This window comes from Mauremys reevesii, linkage group 8 (genome assembly GCF_016161935.1).
Source record: "Mauremys reevesii isolate NIE-2019 linkage group 8, ASM1616193v1, whole genome shotgun sequence".
NCBI lineage: Eukaryota > Metazoa > Chordata > Testudines > Geoemydidae > Mauremys > Mauremys reevesii.
In genome coordinates, this window is record NC_052630.1 from 106386016 (window position 1) to 106400633 (window position 14618).

The 14618-nt window shown below is 45.6% G+C and overlaps 1 protein-coding gene across 4 annotated transcripts in view; it reads right to left on the reverse strand.

Annotated features, from left to right (window-relative positions):
• The window catches only part of RNF220 (ring finger protein 220), a 317769-nt gene that overhangs the window by 66159 nt on the left and 236992 nt on the right, over nt 1-14618 (reverse strand). For 3 of the 4 annotated variants that reach the window (XM_039483594.1, XM_039483593.1, XM_039483592.1), the window contains exon 6: nt 6351-6393. In XM_039483594.1, coding sequence (XP_039339528.1) covers nt 6351-6393 — 43 coding nt within the window. Of the gene's footprint in view, nt 1-6350; nt 6394-6654; nt 6864-14618 lie in introns of those variants that run through there. The other variant, XM_039483596.1, reaches the window with a different exon arrangement.

A 14618-nucleotide genomic window follows, 5' to 3' on the forward strand; every position in this document is an offset into this window, starting at 1 on the left:
CTCTGCCATTTCCATTCTGTGGTCATTAGCAGCGGCGTGGTGCTGTTGGAAGCGAACGGTGCCCCTGGTGAGGGTTGAGAGCAAAAGGGAATGCTGCATCCTAGAAAGCACATACCAGGCAGCATTTCCTATACACGCCACGGAGCTCAGCTATCACTTCCAATCAGCGTAGAAGGGCCAGAGCGGCCCCAAAGGCAGGGGGTGATTGTGGAGCTGTCCCGAAGGGGAACGGCTCAAAAGAACACGCAAGTGAGACCACAGTATTGTTAATTAGTGCTGATAGATGCGATCATTTCTAATTAGCTCACTAATCCCTCTCCCCTGTGCTCCTGTCGCAAGAACAAAAAGGGGGGCCGGGGTTTTTTCCTGTCCTTAAGCCAGTAAGATAAAAGCACCGAAATCCTGCGGTAAGCAAGAGGAGAATGGAGGATTTCACTCGAGAGCCCCTGAGTGCTACCGAGAAGGTGTGTTCTAGACACGAAGCGGCCTCATTTCAATCTCTGATTGAACAAACCCTCTCCAGTTATTATTCAAGACTTCTGCCAAGAAGTGAGGAGTTCACGGATTTTTATTAGTATTAATAATTATTATTAGGCCGTCAGAGGGCTTCTCAGCAGCATCGTGGCCTCAATTTTAACTGATGTGCTTGATCAGCGGTACCCCAGACTATACCACGCGTGCTCTCACCTGTGCGGCGCCAAATAACCACTCGGTTTGCCCTTTCACGGCGGGTGTAAGCAGCACCTCAGTACTGCCACTCTCGCAAGGGAGCCAATGGGCACATCCAGGAGCAGAGACAAGGGCACGTTTGCCATTTGTTCTCAGGTGGACTAGGATTGCCCAGCTGCTAGCCTGGGAGCCGGTCCCAAGAAGATAATTCCTTCCCAGAAGTGACAGTTTCAGCAGTTTGGGGGTTAGCAGGCCACAGCACACGGACAAGCAAGTGGAATACTGAAGGAACTGAAGCCTCAGCCCTCTGCTAGACAGGGGGTGAGGTCAGGCCTTTGGATTAGCCCCCAGAGGCAACATAGGCAGGTGAAGTTGCTTCTCTCTTCTGCTACTGGTCACCCTGGACTGGACAAGCCGAGATGCTGCTGCCAGTGTGGAAAGGAGAACCAAAGACCACTGCTTGTTAGTATCGACTCTGGGCACTGACAGAGTGCTGGATTCAAAACTGCTGTTGCTATTATTGCTCAGTTCATGCCCTCCCACACATACAGCGGACCCCCATCCACTTCAAGCTACTGGAGCATGCCCTCCGGCACCTCTTTCAAAATTGCTTGCACCTTGGCGATCAATGGTAGCGGGGGATGCTGGGCAGGTGAATTGCCATCTTTCTGTAACAGGGTCTCCCAGATCAGTGGCTGCTCCCTTCCTGGCCTAAACATTTCTAGTCACTTCTGATCACATCTCCCACAAAGCATCTCAGCTGCAGGGTGAAGTGAGTGACCTGGTTTTAATTTTCACTACCACCTTTGTAAGATCCTCAGTATCAGAGAACTTCCTGTAACCATGGCACGTGCGCGCGCGTGTGTATATGCCCATCATATATATCACATCATCGAGATATATATATATATATTTATTTATCACACCACATACATTAATAACCATTAAACACAAAATATCAACATAACATTATATCGTATATGTATTTCTACCGGTTACATGGCCTGAACTGGCCTATGTCTTTCCATATCCTGGTCACTTATGCTAAATATCCCATAACACTTTGCAAAGCTGATGCCAGCTCTGACAACTTTTCTATTTCTAATGCCAAAGGCAAAATACATTAACCTTCTGTGCCAATACTAGCTGGGGAGGGGCTTTCATAGACCAGCACCTGGAATGCTAGTATCCAAAATAAAGATGAGGAAGGTACAGAACAAGAAGTTAAGGAACCCAGATGAACTGGTGGGTTGGATTTTAGTGATGCGTAAAGAGTTTTGTAACTCCTATAAATACTACCAGCTGAAACGTGTAACTTTGGGAGCACACCTGCCTAAGGTGAATCTCACAATGCTGCATGAGATAGCTCCCCAGAAGCTGGTATTGTATTGAACCTTTCTTCCTGTACTCTACTATTATTGACTTTTAGCAATAAACCCGAGGATACTGGTTATTTGGGTTCCTGTATATATTCCATAACGAATCGAAGTGCAGTCAAGCAATTGAGTACAGAATTTATCAACAACCAGGGGAAGATCTAGCCTACCTGAGAAGCCAAAAGTGACGAGCACTACGTAAACACTAAAATACAAAGTGCCAAAAAAGATCAATGGTATTTTGGGCGGTTCACTGAGTGCAGACCTAATTAGCGGCAGTTACTTAGGACACACTACTACTGCCCAAACAAAGTACAGATACTGTCATTTTTAAAGAAACCCTATATTCTCTCCCTTAGTTTCACTGGCCTGTCATTTTTTGCCCTAACTATGGAAGCAAGAACTGCTAATGGCAGCTTCAGTCCAGCAACAGACACTGTTCAGTGGGGCGCCACGCAGGTGCACAAGACCATGCACACAAAGCCCAGCTGGCTTAGCCAGGCATCCGTCGGCACAGAGTCAACAACAGGTTTTGGGTCAGTGTCAGCATAGGACTCGGCCAGACTCTCAGAGGAGAGGGAACTGTACATAAGACACCTTTTCCAGCTCTACTGAGGTTTTGACAAAGATCATAGAATCATAGGGCTGGAAAGGACCCCAAGAGGTCATCTAGCCCAGCCCCCTGAACTGAGGCAAGACCAAGTCAACCTAGGCCAGTCCTGACAGGTGTTTGTCCAACCTTAAACACCTCCAACGATAGGGATTCCATAACCTCCCCTGGAAGCCTATAGCTATCCTTATCACTAGGAAGGTTTTCCTAATATCTAATCTTAATCTCTCTTATTGCAGATAAAACCCATTATTTCTTGTTCTACCTTCATGCTCAATAGCAGTAAAAAAACAAAAACACATTTAAAATATTTTGGTGTATTAGCTGGCACCAGGGCTGGAAACACTTTGGTGAGACTCACACAACCTTCTGGGGCCCAGAGCAGCCACTGGGAAGAATGCTTGATCCAGGAGAACATGGACAGCTACGGTAGTCGCAAAGCCAGCTCAAGAACAGGGGAGCGCAAGAGAATGGAGAGTTCTCCAGATGGTCAGAATTTAAACTGTTTGGGATCTTGTATACATGATCCTAAAGGACACATAATCCCATCTCCAAAAAGAGCGCACAAGACCCTCCTGAACAACACAACATGAGCTTATCACAGGTGAAAGGTGCTGGACTAATGCACAAAAACCAATTGGAAACTCTAGTACAGAATGTAGATTTCCACTTGGTGTCTCCCACATGAAACATGTTAAACTTGGATTCCAGAACCTGCAACAGCTTCCAACCTGCTTGCAATTCAAAGGGTTTGCCCTATAGAACTAAACTTCTGGACTATCAGGAGTTTTAGGTTAGGTCCAAATCTCCTTTAACTGTAAACCCTATCAGAAATTTCATCAAGGATCAACTATGCTGCTACCAGGTCTATAGCTGCAGTCTACGTTTACCCCTAGGAGCCATATTTCTCTCTTGTTACTCTTCTTTGGCAGCTGATATTATAACAGACTGATTAAAGAGCAGTAAGTCACCAGAACCGGATATGTATCTAAGAGTTCTGAAGGGATGTAGGAATGAGATGTCTGAGCCATGAACAGAAATAAATGCTCATTAAAATCAGCTACTATGCTGGAGGACAGCAAATCTTCTATCCCCCTCTGTAAGAGAAAGCCACTATAGATGATCCTGGAATTAGATCAGTGAGTTTTACCTCAGCACCAAGGTACAAACTGGTTGCAATAACAATTTAAAATAATTTAAAAACATCTAGATGAATCGGGACAATAGGGACACATTAGTACGGTTTCTGCAAAGGAAACCTCGGACTCTCTAATCTATTAGAATTCTTTGAAGTGTCAGCAAAATGATGGAGAGAGGAAAACCAGATGACAATATATTTGGATTTTCAAAAATCTTCTGACCAAGTCCCACATAAGAAGCTAATAAGGAAACTAACTTGGAGTTTGGATGCTAAATCGCCATATGGTGAGAAGTTAAGTTCTCTTATGGATTAGAAATTGGCCAAGAGATGGAAAACAAAGATTAATAAATGGTAAATATTCAATGTGTTTAAAGGTTCTCTATTCATCAATTATCTGGAAAAAGGAATGAATTGTAAGGTGGTAAAATATCACAAAGACATTTATTAATACAAGAGAAGACTGAGCAACTCTAGAGGGAAATATGATAGCAGGTGACATTCAGTGTTGACAAATGCAAGGTAACGCCCAGTGGAAGGAATAAACTGAACTACTCATGTGCACAGCTGGGTTCTAAGCTAACCAACTACTTGGAAAAAGGACCTAGGCGGCACTGTAAACCTCTGCTCAGTCCCCAGCGACGGTTAAAGCAAACAGTATTAGGATGTATAAAGAATGACTAGGATGTACCAAAATGATGATACCATTATATAAATCAACAGGACACCCTCGTGCAGAATACTGTGTTCAGTTCTAGTCACCATGCCCCAAAAAGGATATCGCAGAAATAAAGGAGAGTCAGAAAAAAAAGTGACAAAAGTGATCTACAAGTCTAACAACCCCCTTTTAAATGATCAGCCCTAGTTCATATAACTAGCCAGTAGCAGAGCCCACTAGAATTTAAAAGCTCCAGGTTCCTTATCCTATACTTAGATAATACTGCAGCCCTACCTTGGGGTAAAATCCTGGCTCTACTGAAGTCAGCAGCGTAATTCTTGTTTTGTCAGTAGTCTTTTGCTAGAGATAATGTCGTCATAACCACGTAGCTTGGTTCAAAAATTCTGAGTACTTCTAAGATGCAAAATTTAGGGGTGTTAAAATCTCTCTCTTAGCAAAAATTTCCAATGCTTATTCTCAGTCCAAAGGTGATTTGTGTGGCAAGAAGGGTTGATGGAATTCCGTCTGAGATTCCCATGCATGGGAAAGAGGTATTTTCCATCACTGAACACTTATCAGATTTATTTTTTGTGCTGAAATTTTTTTAAAATGTTCATGCTTCTTGCCCTGGATTCAGTTGACAATGAGAGCCAGTACACAGGATTTTTTTTTTTTTAAATAGAGACTCTGGGTTTAGAAATAAAGTTTTAAGATTTTGAGATTTTGCTTAACACGTTTTTCATTTCTTTAGCACAATGCTAAGGTCCAATACTCCAGATTATACATACCGGTATATACTAGTACCCAAAACAGAGTTTCAGTTAGGATCTTCTGTTATTTTGTTTAAATCCTCTATTTGCTTAGAAGCAGCACAAGGAAATTCAATGTAAGAACTACATCAATGCAGCTTTGTGGGTGTATTTCTGAACCATCAAAAGTTAGGAAATTCCAAGTTAAAAATCTCCCAGGAACTGTAAATTGGCTTCATCATCTATATTTAAGCAAGTTTAACAGTAAACATAAATATAAAATTAGACAAATATTACTATTGCTACATGAATAACTTTTGAATTTTCTGATCTTAGTGAGTTCAAAGTATTGAATTGGCTTTGGTTGAATTAAACAGAACAAAGAATGTTCTACTGACTTATTTTCATGTACTGAGATGGAAATTTGTCATTTAAAGAAAATTGATCGCAATATTTGATTTTTAAATGTAAACTGTTTTTCACTAAATAAAAATATTTATTATTTTCCAACACACATTCAGGTGTACAATGAAACAGGTGGATCAACATCGCTAGAGGGTCGAGGGGAAGAAATCAGAGGATCTGTATTGCCACCATAGACTCAAGTACACTGAAAATTGCTAGTATCAATGTTTATTGTTAAGGCCTTGACCCGGAAACGTGGACCATACAGCTAAGTGACATGTCATAGCTAAGATCCTAAACCTGGAAGATGTTCTATGCATGCAGATTATAGAAGAACTTGTAGGAGCGCAGCCTGAGTGATATACCCCAAGATTAAATGCTACTTTCAATTATTTACAAAGCAAATACATAAAAATATATAGAAACAACTTAGTGCTCAGCAAAAGTTAGATTACTGTTCATACCTGCATTTCTTCATTGTAAGAATGAAAATGGAGTTAAAGGAATCAGAAATTATTCTGTATCCTCTGGTTTTTAGGGAGGGGGGTCGGAGGAAAGTAACAGGGCTATAAAGCTGGCACAATTTGACTGAGGGAGATGATGGAAACAGGGCTTTTAAACAGCAAGGTGAAAGGAACCAATTAATGCTTCAAAGTAACACGGAGGGAGAGAGAAAAAGGGGAAGGTTGAAAGGCCCTGGCTGTGCCAGTGGAAGACACAGGTGCACCGTCCCCGCTGCACTCACCATTCAGCCTGGTCTGCCTGTTCGCTCTCACTCTCAGGAAGGTCTGCAAAGGGAACAAGAGCAGAGCAGTGTCAGGGCCCGGCGGGGGAGGAAGCTGGGCAGCAGTGCCCCCATCCCGGGGCGACCCGCAGCCTTAGCCCGCCTCAGTGGCCGGGAAGGGGAGGGGGGCCAAGGACAGCGCCCCAGGGAGAGGGAGACGCGCTCTTTGGGTCACCCCCCCGCATGAAAACACCCTGCTCGCTCCCCGCCCCCGCAGCCCCGATGTAAACAAACCCGCCGCCCCGCCCGCAGGCCCCGCACCCACCTCCTCCCGGCCCCCGCCGCAGGGCCCCCTCCTCCCGCTCTGCATAGCCGCAGGCGCCGCGGCCGGCTCGCGGCGGGGCGGGGATCCGGGCCCCGGAGCGGAGCCCCCCGGGCGGCCGGGGATGCCGGCGGATGCAGAGCGGCCCAGCCGGCGCCTCCGATCAGCTCCCAGCGGCCGCCGCCATGTTGGGCCCGGTCATGTGACCCGCCGCCGCGCGGGGTGAAAGTTCACGGGAAGGGGAGGCGGGGGTTCCCATAGCAACCGGCAGGCGGCGGATGGCCGGCCAGTGGGGCCAGGGCCCCCCCTCCCCCCATCCAGGGGGGCAGCCCCCGAGCGGGGCCCCCTGCAGACTGGCTCCCCAGCGACCCACAGTCCCTGCCCAGATCACGAGATCAAAACAGATCCGCGAAGCGGGCTGCAGCTCACCCCGGGGCACGTGTGTCCCACCAGGGCCAGAGCTCAGATCCCCATGGAAGGACCTGACTCTGTGAGCTGGGGCTGGACGGAAACCACCAAGGGATGTGGAACTCCCAGTAAAATTGCACGTGCCCTGCACACTGTGATACATCTCCGCAGACCTCCCCAGCACAGAGAAGGGCCTCCCGCCTATTGTTCCATGTACTCATACTGCACATCACTTGTGTGCGCACAAACCCACAGCCACAACACCTATAGCCCTAGTCCAGCAAAACACTCACACAGACCGTGTATTTCGGTCGGCTCTACTGCATCAGAATAATTTCAGGGCATGACTAACGAGTTTACCAACTAAGTCCTTTGCAATTAATAAAATGGTTCTTATTCTGTTTCCTTGCTTTGAAGTCCCAATTAATGGTTGCAAAAAAGACTAATGCAAACAGGTCTTCTCTATTCCGCTGTGTAAGGCCCTGATCCTGAAAACACTTCTGTACATAATTAACTTTACTCACAGGAGTACTCCTGTTAAAGTCAGTAGGAGTAGACTTTTATGCTTAAAGTTAAGTAAAGTGAAAGTGTTTGCAGGATGAAGACCTAAATTGCTGAAGAGATGCTGGAAAAAACAGGTTAACCAATGCAAGAAAACCCCTTTTAAATCTTTAAGACCCTCCAAATGTTCTCCTAAAATCCAGTTTTTTTGAATTGCTGGAATATAATGGAATCTCCCCCACTGTGTTCCCAATGCACCCACTGTAACAGTGGGAGAGTAGCAACATTTTGCAGCATTTTAAAATACACTATATAGTAAGCTGGAGCCGGCATACAGGATAAAATGGCAGGTCACTACACTGCAGAGTGTCTAAAGAGTCCTGAAATAATTGACCCTTTGTATATCTTTCCTCCCTTGCTTGAGGTGAGATTACTCACAAATAGGAAGAGGAAAAAATAAAAGGAAACATTTGGCATTCAACTGAAGTTTATTTTCATGTTTGTACGTAGAGCAGTTTTATGCCAGTAACCCCAGTACAGACAGGTAAGAGAGGTGAACACACCCTGAATTCCAATTCCATTAGCATTTACGCCCATGCTATCCCACTGAAGTCAATTGGGTTGGAGAGGTGTAACAGGGACACAGAAGTGGGATCAGCCTAGATTTGTGTGGGAGGAATTTTTTCAAACCCCTTTCAGGTTTCTACCCTCTATGGCAGCCACCAACCATCCTAAGCAATGGCTGCCTTGCCTGTTCTGTTCTGATTAATGAGACAACCAACAAATGACATAAGAATGTCTCTTGAGTGTGGCTGCACCCACCACAAACTGCAAAGTGAATGAAATTCTCTATAGTTCATAGATTGGAAGATACTGGTTTGGGAAGTAATACAGTTGTAAAATGCATATTATTGGGTTTTTGAAAAAGGGTAATTCTTGCTTCAAGCAAAGCCTCAGCTTCCAGATTCATTCTAGTACAGCAAGCCTCCTGCGGGTGTGTTTTATTGGTGTCTTGTTAGAAGCTTTATCCATATTATCTGATGCACACAGGTCGTCGGTGGAATCTCTCTTAGCGACTAATGCCAGAACCCAGAGCATCACAATTAGCTAATATTTGTCCTTCTGTGTATAGAAACCTCTAACACAACTTGGAGTTTAGTGGGCACCAAAGGGAAGTCATTCACACTCTACCATTCAAACACACATCTGCTAGGAGGGTTTATGTGTTATCCTCGAGTAGGAAGAGAGAAGACCATGGCCTATAAAAACTAGACGGGTTGGACCAATGGAGCTGGGGAGAGGAAAGTGGAAAGGAAGCTCTGCAATAAAAATACAGGATTCCTTGATCTCTTTGTCAGAGGCCATCAAAGCAATATTAGTAGTTGTGGCTATTGGAACATCAAAGGGGCTGTTAGAATATCAAAGCAGCTCATATGAAGGCAGAGGGAGTTTGGCTTTTTAGTTTTTTATGCAGATGTACCCCACTCAGATGCCACCCCATTTTGCTCTGTTTGGGAATGTACTGTGCAAATCCCTGGTTTGGTATATTAGGACCTGGACCTGTGAAGTGCTGAGCACCACATGTGAGGTGTTAAGCATTCTCAAACTATCACCCATCTCAACGGGATCTGGGGTCACTGCGGCCCAGATTAGATTCCTAACTTCCATTGAAATCAATGGACATCAGGAGCCTAATATCTTGGAGGTGTTGGGCCTCAGTGATGAACAGGACCAGGCTCCTAGCTGGTTTGTGTGTGACAGAGATGTCAACAAAAACATTAACTGGCACATTTCCATCCATCTGTCAAGGCAGATATACAGACACGTAACTACCCCTATTGAAATGCACAGGGTTAGACAGAAGGGGCACAGATTAAAAATCCTATTTGAAAGCAATATTTCTTTCCCTGAGTTGCTAACAACACCTCCGATTACTGAAACCAAACAACTGCCATCATCTGATTTCATTTTCTGCTTTTTTTTCTTTTCTTTTTTGCATTGGGCTCAACTTGGACAGTTTCCTTCCTCTTTCTAGTCAGTTTCACCTGGAGGCTCTGGTAGACTCGCCAAAGGCTGCAATATGTGGGTGCCCAATGAAGCTGTGGGAGGCTTCAACCTAAACAAAATCTGCTTCCTACCCCAACCCCTTAACTTCGAAAACAGTCACATTAGCGTCTCTAAAAGCAGCTGCTCTTCGTTTGTTTAAACCCAACCTACATTTTGTGCCTACTTGATGCTACATTTCTGCCTTTCACTTTTTCTAGATAATTTTTTTTTATATTTTTGCCACAGGGAGAGTTAGCAACGTAGCTTACATCTTGCATGGTGCTAACGCCTAAAGCTTGCTGCAGCTTTTCTCTGGGATTTGAAATGCAGTGGCCATGTTTTCACAGCACACTCAGTTACTGAATCAGAGTTGCTGATTCTTGTTTCTACATCTTTATTGAATTAAGCTACAGCCTGTTTCTGGGTAGAGGCTCACTCTTGTGGTTCAAATAGCAGAGAGAGGTGAGGCTTTGCTGGACAAGGATTTCAGCCACTCATTTTTACTTACTTCACATATTATTCAGCCACAAATATTCCACAGCAGGCTTCCCTAACCCATTCAGGGTGTTCTCTCCCCCCAGAGAAGGTGCCTGAAATGTTATCCTTAAGACAGGGGGAGTGTTTCACTCTAGAGGTTTTTTTTCTTTTTGTTATTCTCCCTTGGCAATGCCGGTAGATAGATACTAGCAAGGAAACTGGCAAGGCCTGATGCCTACTCACTATGCAGGCAAAACTCCCATTGAATTCAGTGGTGTGGGATTTGAGTGAAAAAAGGGAATTGGATTGGGTCCAAAGCAAATGAACAGGGCTGAAATGCCTGTGACAATGGAAGGAATGAGACAGCTGGGAAGAGATTTGGAGCCGCGATCATCATCTCAAAGTCATGCATGAGCCTTCCCTCTCAGGGGCAGCAGCAAGAAGCTTCTTCCTTCATCTGCCCATGCTTCTCATCTGACCGCTCCCTTTAGCTCCTTCATTCACTCCCGGCTCTGCACCTTCTGCACACCTTCTCCCTACCCAACTGCTGTGCTTGGAAAAGCCTCCTGGTTCGGGCTTTCACTCTCCCCTCCTCCAGGAAACACCCAGAGAGCCCCTTGTTCACAGAAGCATGCTATCTAGAAAGACCTCACATCACTGTATGGCAACGTCCTGTACTATACCAACTTGCAACAGCACGGTCAAGCCAAAGGTCCTGCACCAAGCTCCAATCAATGGGCTTGGCACAGCGGGATTCTGTGCTGGGCAGTGTCAGGGGCCAAATCCAATCCTCAGACCTTGGAGCCACTCTGTAGCCACTAGCGCCTTTGCGGACACTCTCTCCGGGCATGTCTTCACTAGCAACGTTAAAGCGCTCCCAGCGCGGGTGCACTGTCTACACTGCCACTATACAGTGCTGAAACGTGCAGTGCTCAGGGGGGTGTTTTTTCACACCCCCGAGGGAGAAAGTTGCAGCGCTGTAAAGTGGCAGTGTAGACAAGGCCCCACTCAACAGAGGAGAGTGCATGAAAGGCTGGGTGGTGTCTGGGAGTGTATGTGTGAGAGGAGCTGAGAGTGAATTTCCTGAGGACTGTTTATCCTTGGGGTCACCATGCATAATCTTCCCAAGGTAAAGCCTTTCCCAGATACGTGATCCTAGAATCAACAACTTTCTTTGACTCCAACCTGTTCCCTTTTAGTTCAAGTTCCAATGAACTGCATTCAGAGTTAGTCTATTTTCCTGTCTTGTTTTGGCTAGGGTGGGGGGTTCATTTTAGCAGGGGCCAGGTCTACAGGCATTGGCTCAGAGGAGGAATATTTGTAATAGTTATGGGCCAAACCTTAATCTTAAATCCAAACCCTTTAGCTTTCCAGGGTGATTCAGGTTTGGATTTGGTTCTGGGTGCATTTTCCAGGTCAGATGCTGCTGAAATCTCACAAGAGAATAGCTGATCCCACAAGATTTGCATGGCAGAAATCTGATGATTAGGATCATTTGCTGAGCGCTGACGTTCTCAGCACGGCATAAAACACAAGAGGAGATTGCTTCTGCCCCAAGGAGCTTAGAGTCTAAAAGATCTCATGAGATTTCCACCATTTGGAGCCAAAACCCTATGAGTTTTCACTGCCATGAACCTGAACCTTCGAACCCAGCTTCCTAAACCAGCTCCAGATCCAACCACTGCCTCAGTGGCCCATCTCCAGTCCACGGTAACGTCTCTCTCTCCAGTCGGAATGAGAGGATACTTATGGCTACTCCTAAGATAGGCTTCTCATCTATGCGCCAGGCAGGATCCTGACGTGTTCTATCTGCCAAAGGTCAGCGGCTCAGTGGCTGTAGGCTGAGGTTATGGTTGTATCAAGGAGCACAAAGGAAGGTCTCAGACAACACCAGGGCCCCAATTCAGTGGTGTCACAAAGATGATGCAAGTTACACACTGGGTATTAATTGCTTGGCAAATGGATGTAAGAAGGAAAGCAAGACAACCTGCACTGACTGGCCATTCAGCGGTGACCAAATTCAGCTTGTGGCAAAAGAGGGTGCAACTTACATTCAAATCAACAGATGTGCCTGTTTACGCTACTGCTGAATTTGGCCCTGTGTGGCTGAGCGGGGGAAGAAGGGGGCACGGTTTGAACCTCTGTATCACTGTCATGTTAGTTGCTTTACCAGCTGCACTCCCGTTCAGTGTGTAAGTCACGCGCATTCTTCACACCCACTGAATGCCAAACTGGTTCAAGTTACACCACCTTGCTGCTTACTCCTGTTTTCTGATCTGCTCACCCCGCTGCGGATTGCACCTTGCCATGTGCATCCCGGCTGAACTCGAGCCACACACTCTCATGGGAACTGCATTTGCTCCCTTCAGATTCTATCTGGAAGAACTGGGTCCTCCATGGAAGTAATCAGCTCAATCTTCCCCCCCCCCCCCCCCGCAATATTTCTTTAATCTTCCTATTCCCAAATCTCCATCTCCACTAAAAATTTGCTTGTAAAAAGGACCAGAGGGCTATTAAGGCCAAACCTTAGGAATTCACCTCTGAAAATCCATAGAGCAGCAGTCTGTGCTCCAGCATTTTACTAATACATCGTATATTCTCTATTACATCATAAATAACGCAAGGAACTTGCAATGCAAAATTACTGCCACTGCAGCTCTAAGAAACACATATCATCACAGCACACGTCTGCACATGAAAAGCTCAGTTCTGCAGCCCTTGAAGTCACCGGGAGACTCTTCTGCACAAGGGTCGGTAGATCAGGCTTCACCATTCTTTGACTCCTGAGCATTTTACTTGTTAATGCAGAGGGGCCAAATTCTCATTTACACAAAGGATTTACACCGCTCTGGCATCCACTGGAAGGTCCCTTTACGCTGCCAGAGTGGCATGCTGCAGTGCAAATGAAAATCAGGCCCCGAGGTCTTTTCTCCCTGCAGCGCAGAGTTATAATTCTCATTATGTATGTGCATTAAGGGGCTGCAACCCCTCATAAAACACACTCACAAACTTCATATGTGTCAGGCAAGCTAGACTCAGCACATGGAGGAGGGGTGCAATGCGAATCCTTGTACTGACGGATGGGAGAATAAAAAATTACGTTGACAAATTTCATAGAGCCTAAAACTTCTGAGAAGCTGAGAGGGCAGGGTGCTCCACATCCCCCAGGACCAAGTTTATATAGCACAAAAAGGACCACTGAGAAAATTTCATCCAAGCTCTGTTTGAGCTTGTTCACTATTTATTTTAATAGAAAGAAGTATTGTGACAGGAGAGAGGGCAGCATATTGTGGTCAAACATTTCTCGTTCATACCCAGGGCCTGCTTCTCAACTGCCCGGCTCCACTAAAGGGGGTATAAAGTTCTGCTAAATCAGAATGGAATTGTCTGACACTCCCTTTGCACTGGTGTACGTGAGTCAGGGTGATGGGGCGTCAGGCTCACGTTTGATAATAGATATGGAATACATGACTGCATTGGGCGGGATGCCGGGTATGTTGGTCTGGGTTTGAAATGGGCCTTCAAGAAGTGACGGGCAGAATGGTAGCCAATGAATATTAAATGATAAATAATAATAATAATTTGCACAGTCATGATGTGTGCATGCTGTGGGCCCTAATCCTAAAACAGATTCCTTCATGACGCTTCATTCAGTGGGGATCTGCCCACGCGGATCCATTTGCAGGAGTTACCTCGCGATCGTATTGTCACCATCCCTTGTCCTTCCTCTCTCCTACCCGCCCCCATCACCCTTGACATTTACTTGTTGCGTAATATCAAACCAAGGCATCTACTCCTGCAGGCAGGGCGTCTGTCCTTGCATGTCTGTGACGTGCACAAGGGCTTTTCTGGATGCTCAAGAAATAACTATCTTATGACTCAGAAGCCAGAGGTGAGTTCTGCAGGTCAGCCCAGACCAGTGGCACTGAGCCACTCCATGCGGGCATGTGTTCTATGTGTGCCAAATTCTGGCTCTTACAGAGAAATCTCTTTAAAATGATTTAGAAAGTTTAAAAAAATGTTATTGGAACTAATTTTTGTATCTCTTCACATACAGGATCCTTGCAAGCGGTGAGCCCAACCGTACAGGGCTCAGAGGGAGAGGGAAGATATGACAAATATGATTTTAGGAACCACTACAAATGAGCTAAGCTAGATTTTTCCCATGCAACACAGTAATGTTAAAGTCAGATTCCTCTGGACCTTCCACAGCGAGAAGCAGGTGCTATTTATCTCATCAGGGTGCTGGACTTCTCCGCTTCCTAATGAGGTAGAGCTCCCATTCCTAGAGCCCTGACGGGGTGTGAGTTACTGGAGCTTAAACAGACCATTGATACATGGCTGAATGTTACCTCTCTTGAGCCTTTGATCAGTGTCATTTTGCGGGAAATTGTAAATCAGGGAGGCAGAAGGAAACATTTTCCTTGACTCTACCATGCGTATATGGCAATACATTTGTCATATGTGCATGATTCAGGCCTGGCTATATATTAGGCATAGAGACCACAAATTACCCTCAGTCCACATCAATGAAA